At 37.6% G+C, this 23,836-nt stretch overlaps 2 protein-coding genes across 2 annotated transcripts; both read right to left on the bottom strand.

The window, feature by feature from the left end:
• Positions 1–10,943: 10,943 nt before the first annotated feature.
• On the bottom strand, positions 10,944–13,102 carry LOC111464673 (fasciclin-like arabinogalactan protein 12). Its single transcript, XM_023108894.1, has 2 exons — positions 12,776–13,102; positions 10,944–11,535 (listed from the first exon to the last, which is right to left on the bottom strand). Exons 1-2 carry the CDS (start codon positions 13,038–13,040, stop codon positions 11,072–11,074), a joined length of 729 nt encoding a protein of 242 aa, XP_022964662.1. The 5' UTR covers positions 13,041–13,102; the 3' UTR covers positions 10,944–11,071.
• Positions 13,103–17,367: 4,265 nt separating this feature from the next.
• Positions 17,368–22,272, bottom strand: LOC111464691 (laccase-17-like). Its single transcript, XM_023108914.1, has 6 exons — positions 22,136–22,272; positions 21,896–22,047; positions 20,738–20,982; positions 20,490–20,618; positions 18,520–19,473; positions 17,368–17,699 (listed from the first exon to the last, which is right to left on the bottom strand). Exons 1-6 carry the CDS (start codon positions 22,241–22,243, stop codon positions 17,569–17,571), a joined length of 1,719 nt encoding a protein of 572 aa, XP_022964682.1. The 5' UTR covers positions 22,244–22,272; the 3' UTR covers positions 17,368–17,568.
• Between the last annotated feature and the right edge of the window lie 1,564 nt (positions 22,273–23,836).

Below are 23,836 nucleotides of genomic sequence, written 5' to 3'. Positions count from 1 at the left end.
GAATAAACGAAATATTCTTTATAAGGATGTGGAAACCTCTCCTTATTAGATGCGTCTTAAAATTGTGAGGCTGACGACGACACGGGCCAAAGCAAACAATACTACTAGCGATAGAACTGAGTTGTTACGTTTAGTAAAATTTTTGGTTATTATTGTTGGGAATGCCTTAATGTTGTAGGGGAGCCCTAGAACAAGAGGGCTATTGAAAAAAATGCCCCACAAATATGTACTGTATTGTGCCCCCAATTCTATCTAGCATGCCTTGTTTCCTTACCAACAAGAAGCTTGAAAACCACTGGCCATGGCTGCTGGAAAATTCAATTTCTATTTCTATTTAGAAAATTAATTGAAGATAAATACAAATAGATACAACTTGGCCACTAGTTACATAAAAGGAAAAAATTGATAAAATTTCCATAACTATAATAATTCCATTCAAATGAGTTCGAAATTAACGGGTTTAAATGACTAAAGAATCCGACCAACTTGAACTACTGAACCCAAACTAAAGTTGAGTTAGGTTAGATTTTTTTATTCGGGTTTCGGTTGGACGATTGAGTCAGTTTCAAAGTTGATATTTTTTAGTCAATGCAACTTAGCCAACCCGTAAATAGGGTTACAACTCTACTCTACCCGACCCTACTCGACTTTTAAGATTATTATGAAAATTTAGATTATTTGATGTTTATAACTAATGTCGGTGATGCGTTGTGACTTGTAAATGCTTGATATTTGAGTTTTATGAGATTTTAGTTATTAATGTAATATGTATTATGGATAAGTATATGACCTAGTTGAGTTGAGTTCATGACGAACCCGAAAACAGATGAACGAGTTGGATTAGATTATGAACTCTATTTACGTGGTTCAGTTCATGAATCCAACTCACTTAAAGTTTTAGGTTGGTCTAAAACATTTGGAAGAGACAAAGGAAAAAAAAAACAAAGAAGAAGACAGCTTTGGAAGAGACAAGACAACGGCTCATGGTTTTGCGAGCAAGTAGGGAAGAATTCAAGTCCAAAGAGACAAGGTTGTAATGATTCATGGGCATATACAAATAAAACAAGACAAGGCTGTAATGATTCATAGGCGTACACAAATAAAACAAGACAAGGTTCCAAGATTGCACCAAAAATAATACACAAAGAGCCACATATTCATTAAGTGTTGTTGCAGCAGCCACCCTCAACTACAATACATGGCTATCCATTTCAAACAACAGTGGGTTAGGGTAAAAGTTTGGTCTTTTTTGGACTTTTGTCTTGTAGCCCTAACTGGCTAGAAGGATTTTGATGCGGTGGAGAGGAGTTTTCTAAGGGGTTGATAAGAGAACGATGATGGAAAAATGTCTAGCTCGGCTAGTGTTCGGGTTAAGTTTTTATATAGTTCTCATAAGTGCTACAAATACTTTTGTTCGATCTTATCTAGAAAATGAAACTTAACGTTAGCTAAGAGTAAATGAGTAAATCATTGGGAAACATTTGTTGAGGAGTCGATTTCACCAATTGGATTCACAACTTAATTCACTTGAACACTGTAAAACTGTGAGATCTCACATTGGTTGGAGAGATGAATGAAGCATTCCTTATGTTGGTGTGGAAACATCTCCCTAATAGACGTATTTTAAAAATTGTAAGGCTGACGGCGATACGTAATAGGTCAAAATGGACAACGTCTGTTAGTGATGAGTTTGAGCTGTTACAAATGGTATCAGAGCCAGACACTGGGTATTGTGTCAGCGAGAATGCTGGCCCCAAAGGGGGTCGATTGTGAAATCCCATATCGGTTGAAGAGAGAAACAAAACATTCCTTATAAGTGTGTAGAAATCTCTTCCTAGTAGACGTGTTTTAAAAGTTGTGGGCCCAAAGGGGTGAATTGTGAGATCCCACGTTGATTGGAGAAGGAAACGAAGTATTCCTTATAAGAATGTAGAAACTTCTCAGGTGAGACGTTCGCCAAGAAGCTATTGACCAAGGGGATTTGGGCCTTAATTGAGGCTTATTTTGGACTTGCTTGGCCATATGGCCCAGACAAAATAACCTATTATCAGCCACCTTCCAGTAGGACAAGGCCAACCCAATTCAGGCAATCCTTTAAGGAAATCAAGTGAGGTTGATAGATGAAAGAGTTAAAAGGGAATGATCGAAAAGTAGAAGCTTCAATGACATGACCGTTTGGGGCTAGGGTCGTTTCAGCAAAAGGAGAAGCAAGGACATGCAATGACAGAGACTACTAACCTTCTTCTTGCTCTTAGCTACGAGTTCGGGAAGCAAGGAATCCTAAATATAAGAGATCCCTCAAAATAGAGTAGGGTGGGCAGGGCTTCCACAAGGGTCTCCCCTCTTCCCGGTCAAGATAGATGGGAAGGAGCCCTGATAAGATAAGGAATCAATACAAGGAGAATAAGATTCGGATTACCTTGTTGATCGAATATCTCAAGGCAAGAATATTGTCTGAGATTCAAATCACTCTACAAACAAGATCGATCATGTCTAGCTTGAATGATTCTTGTTGTTCAAATATCTCAAAGCAAGAACACTTGTTTGAGATTCGAATCACTCCACAAGCAAGATTGATCATATCGAGCTTGAATGATTCTACATGCAACCTAAACTACATAGAATTGCAAAGAAACTAAGTCATTGGCTAAAGAAAAGCACAAATGCTTTTCTACTGTATTTTCAAGTCTTCTTAAAAATACAACATACATGGCTTTATATAGCCTAAAAAATGAAACTATTAAACGCATTTCAAGAGTTGTAACATTCCTACTTTATGGCCATAATTAGCCATTATGTAAATATAAACCAATGTAAATAAAAAGTCTTAAAATACAATAATAAGAAATTACTCTAAAGTGTAACCCACCCAAAATTTATAACAATCAAACTTCATTATTCTTCACTGTGGCATGAATTGAAACATCTTTTGATAATTTTGACAACCTTTTCTTCACATCTTCATTGAAGTATATTGTATGATTGATATCTCTTGGTTCATATCAAGCCCTATCTTAGAAAAGCCATAATCAACCTCTTTATATATGTTGAATTCCGATGAATATCAAGAAGATATATTCCGATGAATATATCTTAGAAAAGCCCTATCTTTAGAAAAGCCATAATCAACCTCTTTATATATGTTGAATTCCGATGAATATCAAGAAGTTGAATTTTTTCTGTAAGTTTTAGTTGGACTCGATTATTTTTTTTTTTACTGTGATTGATTAAAATTATGAGAAGAATACCTTAGTAAAGATGAATTAAAAGTCAACAGTTGCGTGAAGAAACTAAGTTAATTCGAGTTGTGTAGAGCCGGTTATGAAAATTTAAAGAAAATAGAAAAGAATAGAAAACTGGTCTGGAAATCTGAAAATTTTGGCGAAGGAGTCGAATGCGCACGTCATAGAACGTGAGAGAGAGATTTCAAAAATTTGGAGCTCTGAACACACAGAAGTCTAGCTTGGGAAGACACATTTAATCCAAGTAGTAACTACTTTAGGCAAGTAATACTTGTAGGGATCGCTAGGACGTATTAGCATGTGACCATGCCTTGCCTAGGTAGTTAGATAATAGACATTAAGGACTTCAAGAGGGCATTTTTGGATGAGCATGTAGTATGTCATGGTAAAATTACCGTTATGCCCCCTATGGTAAAATACATGACTAGATTTGCTAGAGTCTACATCTTCACTCAGATTAGCATTCACAAAACCTTGCAGAACTACTTTTCCATTGCCATAACAAAGTGAAGTATTGGATGTACCTCTCAGATATCTCAAAAGCCACTTCACAGCTTCCCAATGTTCTTTCTCTGGATTTTTCATGTACTTGCTAACAACTCCCACTGCATGTGTTATGTCAGGTCTAGTGCATACCATAGCATACATCAAACTCCCAACTGCAAAAGCGTACGGAACTAATGCTATGTGCTCACGTTCCTCAACTGTCTTGGGAGATTGCCCCTTTGAATATTTAATACGATTTGCCAAGGGGTAGTCCTGGGTTTAGCGTCATTCATCTTGAATTTGGACAACACCTTCTCAATGTACTGCTCTTGGGATAGATTTAATGTGCCAGCAGATCTATCTCGAGAAATCCTCATCCCAAGAATCTGCTTCGCTGCACCCAGATCTTTCATCTCAAATACTGAAGACAAGCTTGCCTTCAGGTGGTTTATCTCCCTCATACTTGATCCAGCAATTAGTATATCATCCACATACAAGAGTAGAAACACATAAGAATCAGTGTATTTCTTGAGGTAGCAACATTGATCCTTTTTACTCCTGTGGAAACCACTCTTGCACATGAAGGAGTCAAACTTCTTGTACCACTGTCTCGGTGGTTGTCTCAGTCCATACAAGCTCTTATTGAGCTTACACACTATGTGCTCCTTGCCTGGAGCTGCAAACCCTTCTGGTTGTTGCATATAGATCTCCTCATCTAAATCTCCATGTAAAAACACCGATTTTACATCCATTTGCTCAAGGTGCAAATTCTCTGATGCAACAATACTCAGCAGAATTCGGATAGTAGTTAATTTCACAACTGGAGAAAAGATCTCAGAATAATCAATGCTTTTTTTTTGTGAATATCCTTTAACTACAAACCGAGCCTTAAACCTCCTTCTGCCATCTAGTTCAACCTTGATTTTGAACACCCATTTGTTCAATAGAGCTCACTTTCCTGTAGGCAACTCAGTCAGCACCCACGTATTATTCTTTTCAAGTGAGCTCATCTCATCATCCATGGCTTGCTCCTACTTGGTTGAATCTTCCATTTGTAGGGCCTCATCAAAGGATTCTGGTTCTCCTTCGTCAGTCAGCAACAGATAATGTAATAGAGCTCTCAACACCTGCTCAGGTGTAACTTGCTCCACATCTGGTTCTTCAGCAATAGGACCAGGAGTATCTTGAGCTTCTGTTGTAACATCACTAAGTGAATTTTCCTGCCACTCAAGTTTAACTCCCACTTGCTTCGTAGTCTTAGAGTTTATCTTCTCTCTGTCCTTGTACATGAAATTTTCATCAAAGGTCACATCGCAGTGTCTTAGGATTTTTCATATTTTTCTCATCCCAAAACCTGTACCTGAACATGTCAGAGCCATAGCCTATGAAGTAGCATTTCACAGCCTTAGCATCAAGTTTATCTCTCTTCTCTAGATCAACATGAACATACGCAGTACAACCAAAAGTTTTCAAGTGAGAGTACTTGAGTTCTTTTCATGTCCAAACTTCTTCGGGCAATTTGAACTTCAAGGGTACTGACGGCCCTCTATTAATCAAATATGCTGCTGTGTTCACAGCATCAGCCCAGAATATCTTTGGTAGTCTAGAATGAATTCTCATGCTTCATGCTCACTCATTTAATGTTCTGTTCATTCTTTCTGCAATACCATTTTGTCTTGCCTTACTGGGAATTGTTCTTATTAATTTGTTCTTATTAATCTAATTCCCTCAGCTGCACAAAATGTTATAAATTCTGATTTGTTGTACTCTTCTCCATTGTCAGACCTCAGGCATTTGATCTTCAAGCCGGTCTGATTTTCAACTTCAGCTTTCCACTTCTTGAAGGTGGTAAACACATCTAACTTGTGTTTCAGAAAGTAAATCCATACCTTCCTACTGAAGTCATCGATGAAGGTGACGTAGTACTTTGATTCATCAAGTGATGAAACTGGAGATGGTCCCCAGACGTCTGTATGAACCATTTCCAACCGCACTTTCTTCGGTTCTCTGGCAGCCTTTGTGAAACTAACTCGTTTCTGTTTGCCCATAACACAGCTCTCACAAAGACCCATATCAACAGATTTTAAGCCTTCTAAAGCTTCTTTCGCAGTCAGCATCTTCATTTCTTTGACGCTCATATGTCCAAGTCTATTGTACCATAGACTTGAATTGGAAGCACTCTCAGCAGCAGCAGTCATGTTTATACACTCTGCAGTAGTGTATAAGGTTCCGGATTTTGTGCCACGTGCAATAACCATGGCGCCCTTCACAATCTTCCACGAACTCTTTCCAAACTCTGCTGCATAGCCTATGCTATTCAACTGACCAATAGAGATCAGGTTCTTCTTGAGACCAAGAATGTATCTGACATCTTGTAATGTCCACTGATTTCCTGCTAGAGTTTGTATGAAGACATCTCCCTTCCCTTCAATCTCCAAGGTTTTGTTGTCGGCAAGATACACCTTCCCGAAATTTCCTGATTTGAAATTTCGAAACAATTCCTTACATGGAGACGAATGGAACAATGCACCTGAATCCAAAATTCAGGAATCAGCTGGACTGTCCACACTAAGGATTAAAACGTCCTCAGTATCTTCTGTTGTATATATAGAATCATCATCATCTTCAGATTTATGATTCTGCTTCTTCTTCAGTTTTGTACAATCTGTTCGGAAGTGTTCTTTTCCCCCCACAGCTCCAACACGTTGGGTTTGTTTGGAGATTTTCTCTAGTTCTTTGATTTTGATCGCCCATATTTGTTTGAGCTCTTTGATTTACTTCTTCCATTTCGATCAACACTGAGAGCATTGCCTGATGAATCTCTAGTTTCCCGTTTGCGAATACTTTCGCTGAGAACTACATCTCGAATTTCATCAAACTTCAGTTTATCAGATCCTCGGAAACTGCTAATTGCGGCAACAACAGTATCCCATGACTCGGGTAAAGATGACATCAAAATCAACGCTTTAATTTCATCTTCGAAATTAATTTCCACCGAACTCAGTTGACTTACGATCATATTGAATTCATTTATATGATCAGCAACCGATCCATCTTCAGACATCTGTAGATTGAACAATCTCCACATCAAATACACCTTGTTCATAGCCAACGATTTTTCGTACATATTTGACAGCGCCTTCAATAGATCTGACGTTGTCTTCTCCTTGATAATGTTGAACGCCACGTTTCTAGATAGCGTCAACCGGATCAGCCCCAAGGCTTGTCGATCCTTGAGCTTCCACTGTTCCGTGGTCATGGTATCCGGCTTCACCCTCAACAGGGGTTCGTGAAGATCTTTCTGGTACAGATAATCTTCAATCTCCATCTTCCAGAAACCGAAACCGGATCCATCGAACTTCTCAATTTCAATCTTTGAACTTTCCATCTTCACAGATCGTGGTGAATTTTACCTAGCTCTGATATCAGTTGTTAGGATCGTACAACGCACACACTCAATCTAGATGACACAAAGAACAGAATAGAGAAAAATTGCAAGGAGAACTCTAGCTAAAAGAATTTGTATTAATGAGTATGTATAAGAGAGAATACAGAGAATAGAAAGTACATTTTCAAAGCTCTACCGGATGGATATATATATATAGTTCAATTTACTGTATATAGCTTTACCAGATTTAACCATCTACTATATATAGCTATTTACTATATATAGCTTTACCAGATTTAACCATCTACTATATATAGTTATTTACTATATATAGCTTTACCGGATATAGCTTTACCAAATATAGCTTTACCGGATATAACCGTTGACCAAGCTATAAATAAGAGAGCAGACTCCATAACCTAACATCAGCAATGGTTAGAGGGTCTAAACCCTAGTGCTTCCAAACTAAGAAAGACTTCAGGAGTTGGAACAAAGTAGCATAGAGTCAGAAGTCCGTGTTAAGCCACCTAACCTCCCTAGGAATCTAATAGACCTCCTTAGATCCTCGATATTACTAAGCTGAATTTTAAATCATGGATTACATGCTTAGGTGATCGATAAGAATATCTCCCTAGCAAAGTATGCATGAGAGAACTTAGTTGAGATTAGGACGTTACAGCTAGTCCGGTTTACATGTTGACCCAAGTCAATACATTTCTAGTAGACCTTGCACCCTAGGATCGTGAGCGATCAAAAGTTTAGATATGTGTGCACTTGGAGATTGGTTAGGCTCGAGAAGCTAACCACGAACATCTTGGATACAAGAGATGAGATTTAAACTGTTTAGACGCCCTAAGAACCTAGCAAACATCCTCGACATCCAAAAATGACAAAGGTAGCCTCCTAGGCTGATAGTAGCCGGTATAGTGTCTGAGGACCCCCACTTCCCTTTCCATTTCGATACGGTACCATTGAGCTATACATGAGGCTGGTTAGGGATGTGTGACTCAGTAGTTTGATACATTACCCTACATGATAGATTCATCCTATGATAGGGTGTTGATCATGCGGGTAGTTAGTGGATTACCCTAAATGGTGGAGATCTCTCCTGCGATAGAGTATTGATCATGTGGGCAGTCAATGGTTACCTGCAAGGAGGATTCATCCTATGAGAGGGTGTTGATCATGTGAGTAACCAATAGAGCTAGCACATATTGGGGGGTAGCGCCCACCAACCTTAGGCGACTTCATGGCATGTGGGATGGGTTGGTCAGCTAACCTCCCATAGATGACGAGCAATCTAGCACTCACCATGTTGTCTCCACCAGGTACAAAGTCTACTGGAAGTAGCCCCTCAACTTCGAATATCGGTAACCATTGTGTAGGCTAAGGTAGCTACCCGAGACTATGCACAACAAGAGTAATACACCTAGAGTCTAGAGTAAAGCTCGTGTCACCTGCTAGGTCATGGAGTAGCGTTCGAGAGCTGTGTGGTCACAGAGGGGGTCGTTCCGGAGTGTCAAGTCCATTTTTGCATTTTAGAGTTTTTTGTATTTTGTTTTATAATTGTATTCCAAACTTGTTCCCCGTTTGTAATATTTTGAACAATATCATCTTATAATTGGATTTAATTTTGGTCTTGTTGACTTCTTTCTCTTTTTTCAATTCATTTACAATCTAAACAATTGAAATGGGTCTAAAAAAATATCCAAATCTAACCCAACCTACGAATACGAACACCCCTATCTCTAATAACAAAAATGGTGATATTTCTCTGGCTGCCGTTCATATCAATGATTCTTCTCTTATCATTCAAAATGATCATCCTATGCAAACAAGGAGCAAGTCTAGAATTGATTGGGCACCAGTTGATTCCTCGATTTTTACATTGGTACGTGTAATAACCTAAACCCACAACTAACAAATTTTGTTTATTTGACTCATTACATATCGTTATCAGTCTCACAATTTTAAAACACGTTTGCTAGAGAGATTTTCATACCCTTATAAAAAAAAAAAATTTCGCTCCCTTCAACCGTTGTAAAATCTCGCAGTACGTTGGCTCAGCCTAAGCGTCTTCCTTATTGTCCATGTCTTCCTCTAGCTATGCATCCACTTTTTGGGCCACAATATGGTTGATTATGGTCAGGTTGGGGACATTGTGTCCCATTTTGGTGCATCTCATGATTTCATAGGCATTGGATGAATTGATTGTAGCTTGGAACACAAACGCCCACTTTGAACACCACATGTACTAACAAGCACGGTTCATTCCCTTTTTGGTTGGTAGGTAGCTTTTAGCATGGTAAGCATTCAAATCATTTTACTTCCATTGCACGAGACTCCCACGTTTTAATGCTTCCCGTTAAACGTATCGTTATAGTAATACTGAGTAAGAATCAAATTATCGACTTTTAAACTAATAATTGTTGTCTTTATTCGCTTCATTTACGTCAACCTTCAAAGAGCCTAATTACTTGTTAAACCATAACCAAAACACTCTAAATTAGCTTATTGCAGGAAAATCAAACCAAAACAAGAAAAAATTGGAGGAAAAATTTTGTAATATCAAGTTCACCAATGATACATATTTTTCGCTTTAGTCTACTACGTATCTCGTCAGTTTCATGAATTTAAAATACATCTACTAGGGAGAGGTTTCTACACCCTTTAAGGAATGTTTCGTTTCCCTCTCCAATCGATGTTGGGACTCATAATCCACCCTCCTTGAGGCCTAATGTCCTCGCTACAGCCCAAGCCCACCGCGAGCAGATATTGTCCACTTTGGCCCGTTACATATAGCCGTCAGCCTCACCGTTTTAAAACACATCTACTAGGGAGAGATTTCCATACACTTATAAGGAATGTTTCGTTTCTCTCTCCAACCGATGTGTGATCCTACAACTTCAATCGAATTGAATCAAAGAATCTAATTGAATCTGACTGATTGATCTAAACGAACTAAATCGATTCAACTAATTCATAGCCCTCTAAAACGAATGTTGAACCAAACACTTTGAACAGACTAGCTTCTCCTTTGCGCGATATGGGTTCTCATAGTGACAACGCACTTCTTCTAGGCGATCTATGGAAGTCAAGGCACGATCAAGGTGCCTAGAAGTGAAGGCTATCGACTTAGAAGACATTCAAGCTAGTGGCGATTTTTCTACCACGAAGATGTCTCATCGAGTTGAGAACGACTAATCCAACGTTTGTAGGTGCATGATCAAAGATTTGCAATTAGTGTTCACGAGGGACAACAACATTATAATCGAAGAGATCAAAATGGACAACCACAAGCGATGGATAAGCAAAATCTCACGCGACACAAAAGAGGTTGTAACAAAACCGTGATCAAGCCAAAATCAAGAGCAACCATTCTCGTTACATAATTCAGTTATCATTTTAAATTTATGTAATTAAATTAATTTCAATATGAAAAACTTTTTAATTCAACAAATGGTATAAATGATTGAATAGTGAATTAAATTTTAAGGTTTCTTGTTCAAGTCCAGGATGGCCCAGCTATGTTAAAGAAAAGAATAAAGAATAGAAGCATCTGACTTCTCTATGCAGGCCCCACTTGGTTCGAAGGGATATAACTCAGTCGGTAGAGCTCCGCTCTTACAATTGGGTCGTTGCGATTACGGGTTGGATGTCTAATTGTCTAGGCAGTAATGATACTATCTTGTAACTGACCGGCGGCTCACTTTTTCTTCACCATCGTGCTAACAAAATCTTTTAATACAAAAAATATTATACAATTTTTCTCATAAAGATTCTTAAAATAAATTTAACACAAACTTTAAAGAGAAAAAACAAATAAAAAAACAAAATCAACAATAAAACCCTAAAACAAAACAACACAATCGAACATCAATTTATAATACAGAAATAAAACCAATTTCAAAAGCAATAGATGAAATTTCTCCCACAATACACCTTGAAAATTAGATCAGGTATTTATCCACACCAGCATTATTCCGGCGACGGCGGCAGCTCCGGTGAAGAAGGCCGACATTCCGGCGAGCGGAACGGCGGAGGAGTTGTCATCGGTCGAATCCTTGGGATTCTCAGAAATGGCCTTGGCCTTCTTCTTAGACTTCTCCGGCGCTGGAGCCGGGGGTGGTGGGCGGGGCTGGAAGACGCCAATTGGCTTGAGAACTGAGTCGATCTGGTAGACGGCGAGCTGGTTGTCGGAGTAGACGGTGCCGGAGATGGAGGTGTTGGTGAGACCGGAGGAGACGTTGACGGAGTTGCCGGAGGTGGTGACGTTGAGAGGGAACTCATAGGCGTCGCCGGCCTGAGTTCTGACCGGATTGCTGACTGTTTGGAAGTTTGAGAGAGAGAGGAAAGTTGGGATCATGTGGAATTGGAGAAGCTCTACTTTTTCTTGGTCGTTGAGGGAGTTGAGTGTGCCTGTTTTGTATTCATCAATCATTCAATTATTTCAACTATTTAAAAGTTAATGGCATATAAATATTTTAGGTTAAAGATCCGGGATAGAGATTATATTTCTAGTGTAACAGCACAAGCCTAGTTGATATTGTGCTCTCGGATTTTCTGTTGAAATTTTTAAAATGAGTCTGGTAAGGAGAGGTTTCTACATTTTTATAAAAAATGTTTCGTTTTTCTCCCCAACAGTTGTGGGATCTCACAATCCACCCTCCTTCGGGACCCAACAAATAATGTTCGTTCTCCTCCCCAACGGATGTAGGATCTCACAATCTACCCCATTCGGGGCCCAGCGAATAATGTTTAGTTCTCCTCCCCAACGGAGTGGGAGCTCACAATCCACCCCTCTTCGGGACCCAGTGAAAAACGTTTCGTTCTTCTCCTCAACAGATGTGCAATCTCACATTCCCCTTCGGGGCCCAGCGAAAAACGTTACATTCTCCTCCCCAACGGATGTGGGACCTCACAATCCACCCCATTCAGGGTCCCGCGTCCTCTTGCTAGCACTCATTCTCTTTTCCAATCGATGTGGGATTCCCCAATCCACCCTCTTCGAGTCCCAACATCCTTATTGACACACCGCCTTGTGTCCACTCCCCTTCAGGGCTCAACTTCCTCACTGACACATCACCAAGTGTCTTACTCTGATACCATTTGTAACGGTCTAAGCCCATTACTAGCAAATATTATTTCTTTGGGCTTTCTCTTCCAGACTTTCCGTCAAGGTTTTTAAAACACGTCTGCTACTAAAAGGTTTCCACACCTATATAAAGGACGCTACGTTCTCTTTTCCAGCCAAGGTTAGATCTCACCTCTTGATCCCTACCCCAAACCCAACTGATCTCATTTAAATTTTTCTTTATAAAAATTATTAAATTTATTAAAAAATTTACTTTTTTTTTTTTTATAGAAACTTTATAAGAAAATAGAAATTATCAATTAAAAATTATTGAAAAGAATATTTTAATATTATTCTTTAAAAAAAAATAAATGTAGAATTTGATAGAAAATGAATTAGGAGGGGAATAAAGACCCAAAAAGCTTCCACATCCCCGACTCATTCCATGAACATCTCTAAAATCAAATATTAAAATAATTTATTATCGACCGAAGAAATAACTAATACTAATTAAATTAAATAATTATATATGGAGGGAAATAATAATAAATTAATTAATTAAAAAAGAAAAAAAAAAAAAAGTACCGGATTGGAGGTTGGAGAAAGCATTATCAGTGGGGGCAAAAATGGTGAGTTCAGAATTGGAGTCATTAAGCTGAGTGTTGATTTGGTTGGCCACTTGAGTGCTCTTCAAAAGCCTTATCAGAATACTGAACTGCCCACCCTTTTCCAGTATTCTTGATATATTCATCGGCGGCGGCGGTCCCGGAGCCTCCGCCGGCGACTGCCCATAACTGCCACCAACGAAGAGGTAGAGAAAGAAGATTATGAGAGAGAAGAGGGTATTCATGATCCTTCCCTCTCGATCGCCAAAAACACCAAAATAGAAGATTATTTTGGTGGCCAAGAGGAAAGGACCCAAAGGGGCTTTTTATACAAAGCTTAGATAAAGGATGGGAAAGTTAGGTGTCTACGTCAAGCTTCTAAGAGGGTGTGTTGGATATCGCTCGGAGAAGCTCGGCTCTTTCCATTAACGATTGTCAGATTCCACGTCGGTTGGAGAGGAGAATTAAGTATTACTTCTAAGGGGTGTAAAAACTTCTCCCTAATAAAGTCTTAATATTAGTAAGTGGACAATATTTCCTAGGTTTGGGCTATTATAGGGTCAGTGTGCGAGCAAGGACGTTGGACCCTAAGGGGGTGGATTTGAGATCCCACGTTGGTTTATAAGGGTTTGGAAACCTCTCCCTCGAATGTCCATTTTAAAACTGTGAGGCTGACGGCGATACGTAACGAACCAAACTGTGAGACTGAAGATAACTCAAAAAAGGTTGTAAGAGTAGAGTCGTTTTGATTATTATTATTATTTGTTTAAATATCATTTTGGTCTCTAAACTTTTGTGTCAGATTTTGGTTAAAAATGTCTTAAACAAATTAAATGACGAATTAGATGGAGAGGTTGGTCGAAACTGTGAGATCCCACGTCAGTTAGAGAGGAAAACGAAACATTCTTTATAAAATGTGGCAACCTTTCAATAGCATACGCTTTTTGAAAACCTTGAGGGGAAAGCTAAGAGGGAAAGACCAAATATGACAATATCGACTAGCGATGGACTTGGGTTGTTACAAATGGTATAAGAGCCAGACATCAGGCCGTGTGCCTCGAGGACGCTCGGGAGTGGACACTAGACAAGGTGCCAGTAAGGACACTGGGCCCGTTCAAGAATTTTAAACTTTTAGTAACCATTAATAATTAATGATTTATTTAAACAAATAAAAAAGTTAAATTAGAAATGAAACTTTTGGTAAAATTATAACTTTATGTTGTATTTGAAATCATTATTTTTGGATCTTTTCAAAACAAGAAAAGCTTTCATTACTCTTACTTCATTTTATACCTTGCGACAATAAAAAAACAAGCTTTTTTCTTCATTTTCTTAAAATAAAATGGTTTGTTTTCCCATCGTTTTCAAAATAATTAATGAAAAGATCGTTTAATTAGGATAAATCGTGTTTTTAATGAATCGTTTCGAATATATATAAATCTAGATTAGACAAGTTTAAAAAGCAAACAAATGGACAAAAATTAGGCCACAACTAGCAAGTTGAGGGCGATCGGAGGTTTGATCTGAATTTCATCATACCCTCGAGCTGTGAAACCAAGAGAAGATTTAACTCGAGGCAGCAAAACCGAAGATACAGGGTCGTCCCAAGGCCAACCCTAGCTTTGTCATGGTCGACCATCTCAAGAGCGACCTAAATGTATGTGGTCAAACTTGTCTTATAAATATATCATCATGACCGATAAAAAGTAAGTCTATATTTTCTCTCCGGAAGACTATCATCTTCTCCCTAAATCTAGTTATTCACTATTGAAGGTACGCAAAGATTAGGTGTGTTACCCTATCTAAATTTTGCCATCAACTATTAGTGTCGTCTCCGAGGAAGGAAATAAAATATTGAAACCTATACATAATTTTTGAAGGACGATCAATAGATTGGTTGACATAAACTTGGACGAAGACAACGTCTAGATCAAACTGAAATATAAATAATATTCTAGTAAATAATTAAGTTATTACTCGACAACCATTTTTTTTATTATTATTATTAAAGGAGGAGATGAATTCATAAGTACTTTTTTTTTATATCCTCTACTATTCCACGAAAATGACGTACTAAGATAAATAATCTGGCACGCTCCTTAGATTTATTTATGGCTCTCGAGAAGTCGAGGTGAAAATCTCCTATACGATTCCATAATAGTAATGAGAATTGTGATGTTATTGCCGACTATTATGATCCAACAGGTAGAGTACAGTTGATATAGTTGAGGCTCTGACCAAAGAAAAGTAAACTAATTGTTCCTCCTAAAACATACAGCTTCTATACGCTTTCACTCTCTGCATTGATATGTAGTCTTTACCTCTATGTAGGTCATCATTTTCCTCGTAAATCTACAAATTCACATATAAAAGTCAAGTGTGTTAACTGTTAGGTTATGGAGCCTACTCCTTCTCGGTAAACTATATATAGTAAGCTAAACCATATAACCTATTTAAATCGAGTGTGTGGGTTGTTGTGCGATCCTAACATTAACCCGTTTGAAATTTCTGATCAACCATTCTCGTTAACATTATTTATTGGATTCTTTTCTTAAAAATATTATATACTATTATTTAAAATTTTTGAAGATGAACTTGTTTTACCTTTCTTGAAAACAATAGAGAAATGATTAGAGAGATAAAGGAGATGAGATGTAAGAGCAGATAGATTGCTTGTGAAAGCAGAAATTTGAAAGATGATCATCATTGCTTAACTTTCACTTATATAAATATTAATATATAAATTATTTGTAAAGAAATTTATATGGTTTGCCACAAACTTAAGCAATAAGCTATCAGATTTAAATGTTTCATGAATTGTAATGATTTTGAATTGGGACCAACCCTCTTGGGAATGTTTGCTCACAATTCTTTTTCATTTGGATCTTGAGCTCACTATGTAAACATGCTTAAAATAGATTTACTTGAGGTTCAAAAGTTTAGATTTATGTAGTCTATATAGTTTGTGGTGAAGATTAAATTTTAAAATGATGATTCCCGAGTTCTCGAGCTTGATCGTTAAACAGGCAAGAAAGAAAAAACCTAGAAGTAAAGTCTAGTAAGAAGGTTTAAAGTGTTATGGATGCAACATGCATTTCTTTTCTTTAAGTAAGAGTTCTGTCGTGAGATCCTACGTTAGTTGGGGAGGGGAACGAAACATTTCTTACAAGGGTGGTATGGAAATCTCTCACTAGCAGACGTGTTTTAAAATTGTGAGGCTGATGGCAATATGTAACGGGCTAAAATAGGCAATATCTGTTAATAGTGGGCTTGGGGTATTACAAATGGTATCAAAACTAGACATTCGGCAGTGTGACAGCGAGGACGTTGGGAGAGTAATGAAGCATTCATTATAAGGATGTGGAAACCTCTCCCTAACATACTATTTTAAAATCGTGAGGCTGACGGCGATACGTAACGGGTTAAATCGGACAATATCTGCTAGCAGTGGGCTTGGACTATTACATGTGGTATCAGAGCCAGATATCGGGTTGTATGCTAGCAAAGACGCTGAGCACTCAAGAGGGTTGAATTGTGAGATCCCACATCGATGGGAGAGAGGAACGAAACATTCCTTAAAAAGGTGTGGTAACCTCTCCTTAGCAGACGGCGACGTAACGGCCCAATACAGACAATATTTGCTAGCAGTGAGCTTAGGCTTTTACAAATAGTATCATAATCAAATACGCACTGTGCCAGTAGACCCTAGATTCCTTATAATGGTGTGAAAATCTTTCACTAGCAGACACGTTTTAAAACTGTGAGGCTAACGACGATACGTAACAGGACAAAACAGACAGTCTTTATTAGTGGTGGGCTAGAGCCATTACATCTCCTGTCATCGTTATTGTCTATCCCTTCATTTTTTCTTTCGTCGACTCTTACAATCATAATAAAAACAAATCTAGTTCTTTTAGCGTGGTCTTGATTATACCAATAATAATGCATGTATATACTCTGAAACTTAGAGTTACATCAATTCATTAGAATCCCAAACCAAAAATTGTGCAAATTTAAATCTTAAAACTTTTTATAAATGAATTAAAGTTTAGACGATCCATTAGCAATTTACAACTATTTTCACTTCATTTCTCGGTTCGCCCGGTACCAGGTTTTCAAAAATTGGATTCAATATCTGATGTCTCTCGTATTTTCTTACGACATGATCATGTTACTTATTTTTTGCTTTTAAAAGGGAAAATTATCTCTATAGATGAGTACAAATATTTTCAGTCAGTTTTGTTTCAAACATGTATTTCTTAAGAAATTTTTTCAAAAGATCACTCAATATAGAATTTCTCTAAACAAAACAATTTAATTATGAAGTTTCTAGGATTGAGTCATTGCAAACAAAATGCATGTTATTAGTATTAGTAGTCATTTTTAATTCTGGTCCGTCTTTCTTAGTCATCCTATCATAATGATGCTCTCATTCGAATGTGGTACCGATTCATTCATGTACCTCTCATTTAATCGTGTATCATACGTCTATTCATCCACAATAACATTCGTATTCGCTAAAAATTTAAATTTCTATCGATTTTTAGTTGAAATTTAGAAACCAAACTCGTTAATGGAAGCAATAAAATTGCCATTTTAGTACATCACAAATTGCTACAACACTCTTCTTCCACACATCTTATCCTCATCGATAAAAGGTCAAAAAGATAATTTAAAGACATGATTTTCCAAAGAAAAAAAAAACAATCTAAGACAAAACAAAAAAACAGAACAAGAACAAGAACAACAGCAAAGAAATGTTGGTTTATGGTTTCAACATTTGGGAAGATCAGCTGGTGGAGGCAAGAGCTTCTGATTAGGGAGCTTTCCATCCAACACCAACCAAGCCATTTTTAAGCCCCAACTTGTGTGTACCTCTAAGTGACAATGCATGAACCATACTCCTATATATCCACACACAAACAAAAATAAATTAGCTTTTATAGAAAGCAAACGTTTAATGAATGCGTTGTGTTCGTTAATTCTAGACTCAATTTTGCACGTTAATTCTTAATAGAAGTGTTTATGGGTTTGGACAATTTTTTAGATGCAACCTAATTGTTGGGGTTGTCAACTTTTTAATCTCAAACAACCTTTATTAAATAATAAACCCAACTCAACTTAACTCGACCATAAAATCTTTGAATTAGGTTAGTTGCGTAAAACATCTATTTATTTATTTTTAAATATACGTGTGTATATATGTGTATGTATATATGTACAATTATATGTGTATGTATATATGTACAAATATTTTTTAAAATCTGCAATAAATTCGGCTTAGTTTAGTTCATCCTAAAATAATTATACGAAAATTCATGAACCAACCCTAATAAGTTGGTAACCCAACCTAAATCGTATGAATTGGGTTGAGTTGAGTTGAGTTAATCGAGTTCATCAAAGTCTTTTGAACACCTTTAAAATCTTAATCAAATTTCAAAATAAAAACTTTGTAAAAACGCCCTATATGAACTTTAGTTATATATACCCTAAACCCTAAACCTTAAACCTTATTAAATTACGAGAAACAAGCACAAATTTTTAAAATTCACAAATAAAAATGAAATGGGTGTTGAGAAAAAGAAACTCGTGGATAAAAAAAAAACATTTAAAAGCTTAATTTTGAAAAAATAAATGATTATGATAAACATGATCGTAAAGTTGAAATCTTTCATGTTTGTAATGTATCAATTTAAGCTTTTAGACCGAATTGATTTTACCGACCTGGGTTATCAGCGAGAAACCGAATAGCGACCCATCCTCCCGATGGCACACCGACCGTGTTCCTTTCAACGGGATCAACAAGGTTGAAATTTGCAGGGTCTTTATTAGGATCAAAGTTCCCAAATCCTTGGCCAACCACAAAGAAATTAAAGCCATGCAAATGAAGAGGATGACTTTCAGCTCCAAGAATACTTGTGTCTTGCATTATCAACTCCACGCTTGTATTAAAAGGCAACACGACCAACTTTGTCCCATTACTAACCATAGTATTGTTTGGAGGGCTACCAGTGTAATTAAAGGGAATCAAAGGATCATTTGGAAAAAATGGGACATAAACCCCATTAGATTGCCCTTTGTAATGAGCTTGAAGAAGGGCTATATTTGGCATTACAAAAGAAACATTGTTTATTGAGGCTGCAAACATTGTTCCATTTGGTCCTTGACATGTTTGGTTCTTTTGGTTACAAGGGTTTGTCCCGAGCCCGACCGTGAAGAAAAATTTCTTGTCGATTTTTTGAGGAACGTTGGCGGGAAACTTGGAGTTGGCTAAGCTTCTAAGTTTTTTGGTGTAATTTGTAGCAAAAGAAGTGTCGTTTAGAGCGGGAAGATTTGGTTTGAAAACTGGTAGATTTTTTGGGTGTTTTAATGTTTCGTATTCTAGGATTCCTGCAACGGTGGAGTTGTCGAATGTTCCTTGACCTGTTACGTATGGTCGTGCTACCATTAGAAATGAGGCATTTGGGAAGTGGGATTTTGTGTGGAGGAGGAGGTTTGTGGTCTGCCCTGGTGCTATTAAAAGAGTGTTGGTTTTGAAGGGTTTGATGTAAATGGCATCCACATCGACTATTGTGAGGGTGTGGTTTGCTATGCTGAAGAAGAGTTCGTCGTTTAATGCTGCGTTGATTAGACGTAGAAGATATGTTTTTCCTGGCTTCACTTTTAGCTTTAATGTATCTGCATGGACCAATCATTGAGAACAAAAGGTTAGAAATTTGTACGAACATCCCTCGGTTTTGGATTCCGAGTCGAAATTAACAGATATTGTTTTCTTTGGACTTTTTCTTTTGGGATTTCTTCAAAAATTTTAAAACGCGTCTACAGAGGTTTCACACTTTTGTGAGGAATGTTTCGTTGTGGGATCTCACAATCTATTCCCCTTTGGGGCCCATCATAGTTGCTGGCATACCACCTCGTGTCCACCCCCTTCGGAGCTCAGCTTTTCCGTTGATACATCGCCCAGTGTCTAGCTGTGATACCATTTGTAACAACTCTAACCCACCACTAGCAAATATTATCCTATTTAGGTTTTCCCTTTCGGTTCTCATTAAGGTTTTTAAAACGCGTCTACTAGGGAAAGGTTTCCATACCCTTATAAAGAATGTTTCGTTCTCCTCCCCAATCGATGTGGAATCTCACAGACGCTAGCACACTACCTCGTGTCCACCTCCTTCAGGGTTCAACCTCCTCACTGGCACATCGTCCGGTGTTTGGCTCTGATATCATTCATAATAGTCCAAGCTCACCGCTAGTAAATATTTTCCTCTTTGGGCTTTCCCTCTCGAGTTTCCCCTCAAGGTTTTTAAAACGCGTATGCTAGGGAGAGGTTTCCACACCTTTATAAAGAATGTTTCGTTCTCCTCCCAACCTATATGGAATCTCATGGGCACTGGCACACTGGCACACTGCCTCATGTCCAGAGACTCAACCTCTTCGTTGGTACATCGCCCAACGTCTGGCTTTGATACCATTTGTAATAGCTCTAGCTCACCGCTAGCAAATATTATCCTTTTTGGACTTTCTCTTTCGGGCTTCCCCTCAACGTTCTTAAAACGCATATGCTATGGAGAGATTTCCACACCCTTAGAAAGAATTTTCGTTCTCCTCCTCTACCGATTTAGGATCTCACAAAAACAAGATACGAGAAACAAAACCATCACCAAAACGACTCGAAACACATTACTTTCCAATACCTTTAGCGGAGCAATTATACAAAGGTCCAGGAAGACCGTTCATTGTATAGGCATCAGATACATTCGGACCTCCACCCGTTTGCAGAGCTTGGCTAATAACCGCTTCAGTATCTGCATTCCACCACTCCCCTTTTCAAAGAAAACCATATTGAAACAAGTCAAGGTCATTAGAAAGCGTTTAATCGCAACAATACACAAAATTTATAGGGTTTAGAGAGATTAATTAAGAGATAATGAAGGTTAATTACCAAAGATGATTGGGAACTCTTTGTGGGGTTTGGGAAATGGATAAGGAACTCCATGTTTAGGAAGAATGATAATAGGTCCATAGAGTGTTGATCTTAGCCAAGAAATGTGAGCATGCCAAAATAGAGTTCCTCTTTGCCCAACAATGGTGTAATTATACACATAACTTTGACCACTTTGAATTGGACATTGGGTTATGTATGCTGGTCCATCAGCCCAACCTGATCTCAGTTGTCGTATCCCATGCCTATAAAACAGCTCATAATGTTATTAGGTTAACGTTTTCTCGTAGAAAAATGCTAATTTAGGCTCGAGATTTTGAGTTTAGTTCTTATTTGGTCTTTAAATTTTAAATCGTTACCCTTTTACTCCTTAATTTTGAGTTTTAGTTTCAATTTGGTCCCTCGTTTTCAACTTTAAATATAATGACCAAATAAAAATTAGACTCAAATCTAAAGACGAAAAGGGTATTTTTCCGCATGTTTGGTTAAGAATACCAACGAGCATCAATATCACACATATAATTATACCATAAGTGTGCATTAATGAAAACTTGGAGGTTAAAGTATAAAATATTGAGACCGAGAGGTCAAATGAAAACTAAATTCAAAACTTGTATCAGTTCAAGCCTACTGGTAGCCGATATTATTTTCAAGGTTTTCAAACTTGTATGCTAGGGAGAAGGTTTCTACATACTTATGAGGAATGCATATTGTTCTCTTTGGACTTTTCCGTTCAGGCTCCCCTCAAAGTTTTAAAACGGGTCTGTCAGGGAGAGGTTTCCACACCCTTATAAAAAATGTTTCGCTCTCCTCTCCAATCTATGTGGGATCTCACAATCCACTACCCTTCGAAGCCAGCGTCGTTGCTGGCACACCGCCCAATACCATTTGTAACAGCCCAAGCCTACCGCTAGCAAATTTGTCCTCCTTGAGCTTTCCCTTTCAGGCTTCCCCTCAAAGTTTTAAAATGTGTCTGTTAGGGAGAGGTTTCCACACTTTTATAACAAATGTTTTGTTCCTCTCTACAACTGACGTAGGGATCTGAACAATAAACTCAAAACTCGACGTTTTTTAAACCTAATGACCAAACGAAACCTAGACTCAAACTAAGAGACCAAAAGGAGTCAATGAGAATGAATATCAAAAACAAATTTATACCAATGAATAGATATGTTGTTGGAGACATGGTTAACCACTTTGATAAGTAAACGGTCACCCTCTCTAGCAAAAATACGAGGTCCAGGAAACTTCCCATTCACTGTCACCATACTCTTTGTATGGCACAAACGTGTCACATTTTGCAATCTAATCTGAAAAACATCCAAACATACAAAAACATTCCCATTTCATTAAACTCTTCAAAAAAACAGACAAAAATCAAACAATAAAAACACATACTTCAAAGTTGTAATGTCTGGTTTCGCCTGCAAATACCAGCTCAGGAATCACAAATGAACACAAAATGAAGCAAAACAAGAAGACAAGGCTGTGTTTTGAAACACCCATTTCTTGGAAGAACAAGATCTTTGGAGATTGGTGGGTGGTTTTGTGAAAGGATTTATGAATATGTTTATATATATAGTGGAAAAAAGTGAAGTTTTTGGTTGGTCAATAGGGTTAAGATCATCAAGAACACACTTAATTTTGATATTGACATATGCATTCTAAGAGGGAGAGGGCCAGCTAGGGTTGTTAGAACAACTTAGAGTAGTGTCCAAGATAATCAATGATATTACATTTTTATGTTCTTGTTCTTGTTCTTCAATTAATCTCTTTCAATTTTTCTTATATCTTGTAAATAATCATGTCTTTGTTGATCTAATGTGTAATCCCCATCATGTTTTTATTAGGTAAACAAATTATTTACTTCAAATCAAATTAGCTGGCAATTTGTATTTAACGTCCGCCCACCGCTACCAGATATTGCCCTATTTAGGCTTTCCCTTTCGGGTTTTCCTCCCGACCGTCCACCGCTACCAGATATTGTCCTATTTAAGCTTTTCCTTTTGGGTTTTCCCTCACGGCTTTAAAGTGTCTCCTAGGAGAAGCTTTTCCTTTTGGGTTTTCCCTCAAGGCTTTAAAGTGTCTCCTAGGAGAAGGTTTCCACACCCCTATAAAGAGTGTTTTGTTCTCCTTCCCAACCAATGTGGGACATCACAATCCACCCCCCTTCGGGGCCTGCGTCCTTGCTGGTACTCGTTCTTTTCTCCAATCGATGTGGGACCGCCACCAAATCCGCCCCCTTTGGGGCCCAGCTTCCTTACTGGCACACAGCCTCGTGCCTATCCTCATTCGGGGAACAACGAGAAGGCTAGCACATCGTCCGATGTCTGGCTCTAATACCATTTGTAACGACCCAGACCCACCGCTAGCAGATATTGTTCTCTTTGGACTTTACCTTTTGGGCTTCCCCTCAAGGCTTTAAAACTCGTTTGCTAGGAGAAGGTTTCCACACCCGTATAAATGGTGTTTTGTTCTCCTCTCCGACCAATGTGGGACGTCACAACGTATCAGGCCAAAACAGACAATATTTGTTAGCGGTGGGCTTGGACCATTACAAATAGTATCAGATCCAGATACTAGGCAGTGTGCCATCAAGGACGTTGGACTTCTGGTCTCAAAGCATTTTTTATAAGGTTAAAACTATGAAGCTTACGGTGATGTGTAACAATAAAATGAAAATGTTAATTTTTATTTGAATATTTGAAATTAATTTCATAAATGTTATATAATTATGATACATTAATTAATGAAATCATAAGTTAGTAAAAGGATATTAAATAGTTTATAATTAATTGATAATGAATAATAATATATAATTTTAATTGAAGCTTAAGTTATAAAAATTAAAAATTTATACTAAATTATTTGAATTAATTAAATATATTTATTACAAGTCTTAGTAAATACCCAATTACATTAATTTAGTATCTGTTAAATATATTTCTAATCAATCAATACATTATTATATGGATTAATTTTTATATAATCCCATTAAAACCTCAACTTTCATAGAAAAAAATTTACTAAAATAACCCCGACTTTTTTATATATTTAATATTTTCTCCACTTTCAATAAATATAGCCCCAATAGTTTAC

The sequence above is a fragment of the Cucurbita moschata genome, unplaced genomic scaffold (genome assembly GCF_002738365.1).
Source record: "Cucurbita moschata cultivar Rifu unplaced genomic scaffold, Cmos_1.0 Cmo_Scf00031, whole genome shotgun sequence".
NCBI classification, from domain to species: domain Eukaryota; kingdom Viridiplantae; phylum Streptophyta; class Magnoliopsida; order Cucurbitales; family Cucurbitaceae; genus Cucurbita; species Cucurbita moschata.
Note: the sequence above shows the minus strand (reverse complement) of the source record. Positions and strands in the feature narration are given on the sequence as shown.

Coding starts and splice junctions, on each gene's coding strand:
- LOC111464673 (XM_023108894.1), bottom strand. CDS start 13,040: ATGAATACCCTCTTCTCTCTCATAATCTTCTTTCTCTACCTCTTCGTT. Junction 11,536..12,775: donor TTTCTCCAACCTCCAATCCG/GTACTTTTTTTT, acceptor AATACAAAACAG/GCACACTCAACTCCCTCAAC.
- LOC111464691 (XM_023108914.1), bottom strand. CDS start 22,243: ATGGGTGTTTCAAAACACAGCCTTGTCTTCTTGTTTTGCTTCATTTTG. Junction 22,048..22,135: donor CCAGACATTACAACTTTGAA/GTATGTGTTTTT, acceptor GATGTTTTTCAG/ATTAGATTGCAAAATGTGAC. Junction 20,983..21,895: donor AACAACATATCTATTCATTG/GTATAAATTTGT, acceptor GCTGTTTTATAG/GCATGGGATACGACAACTGA.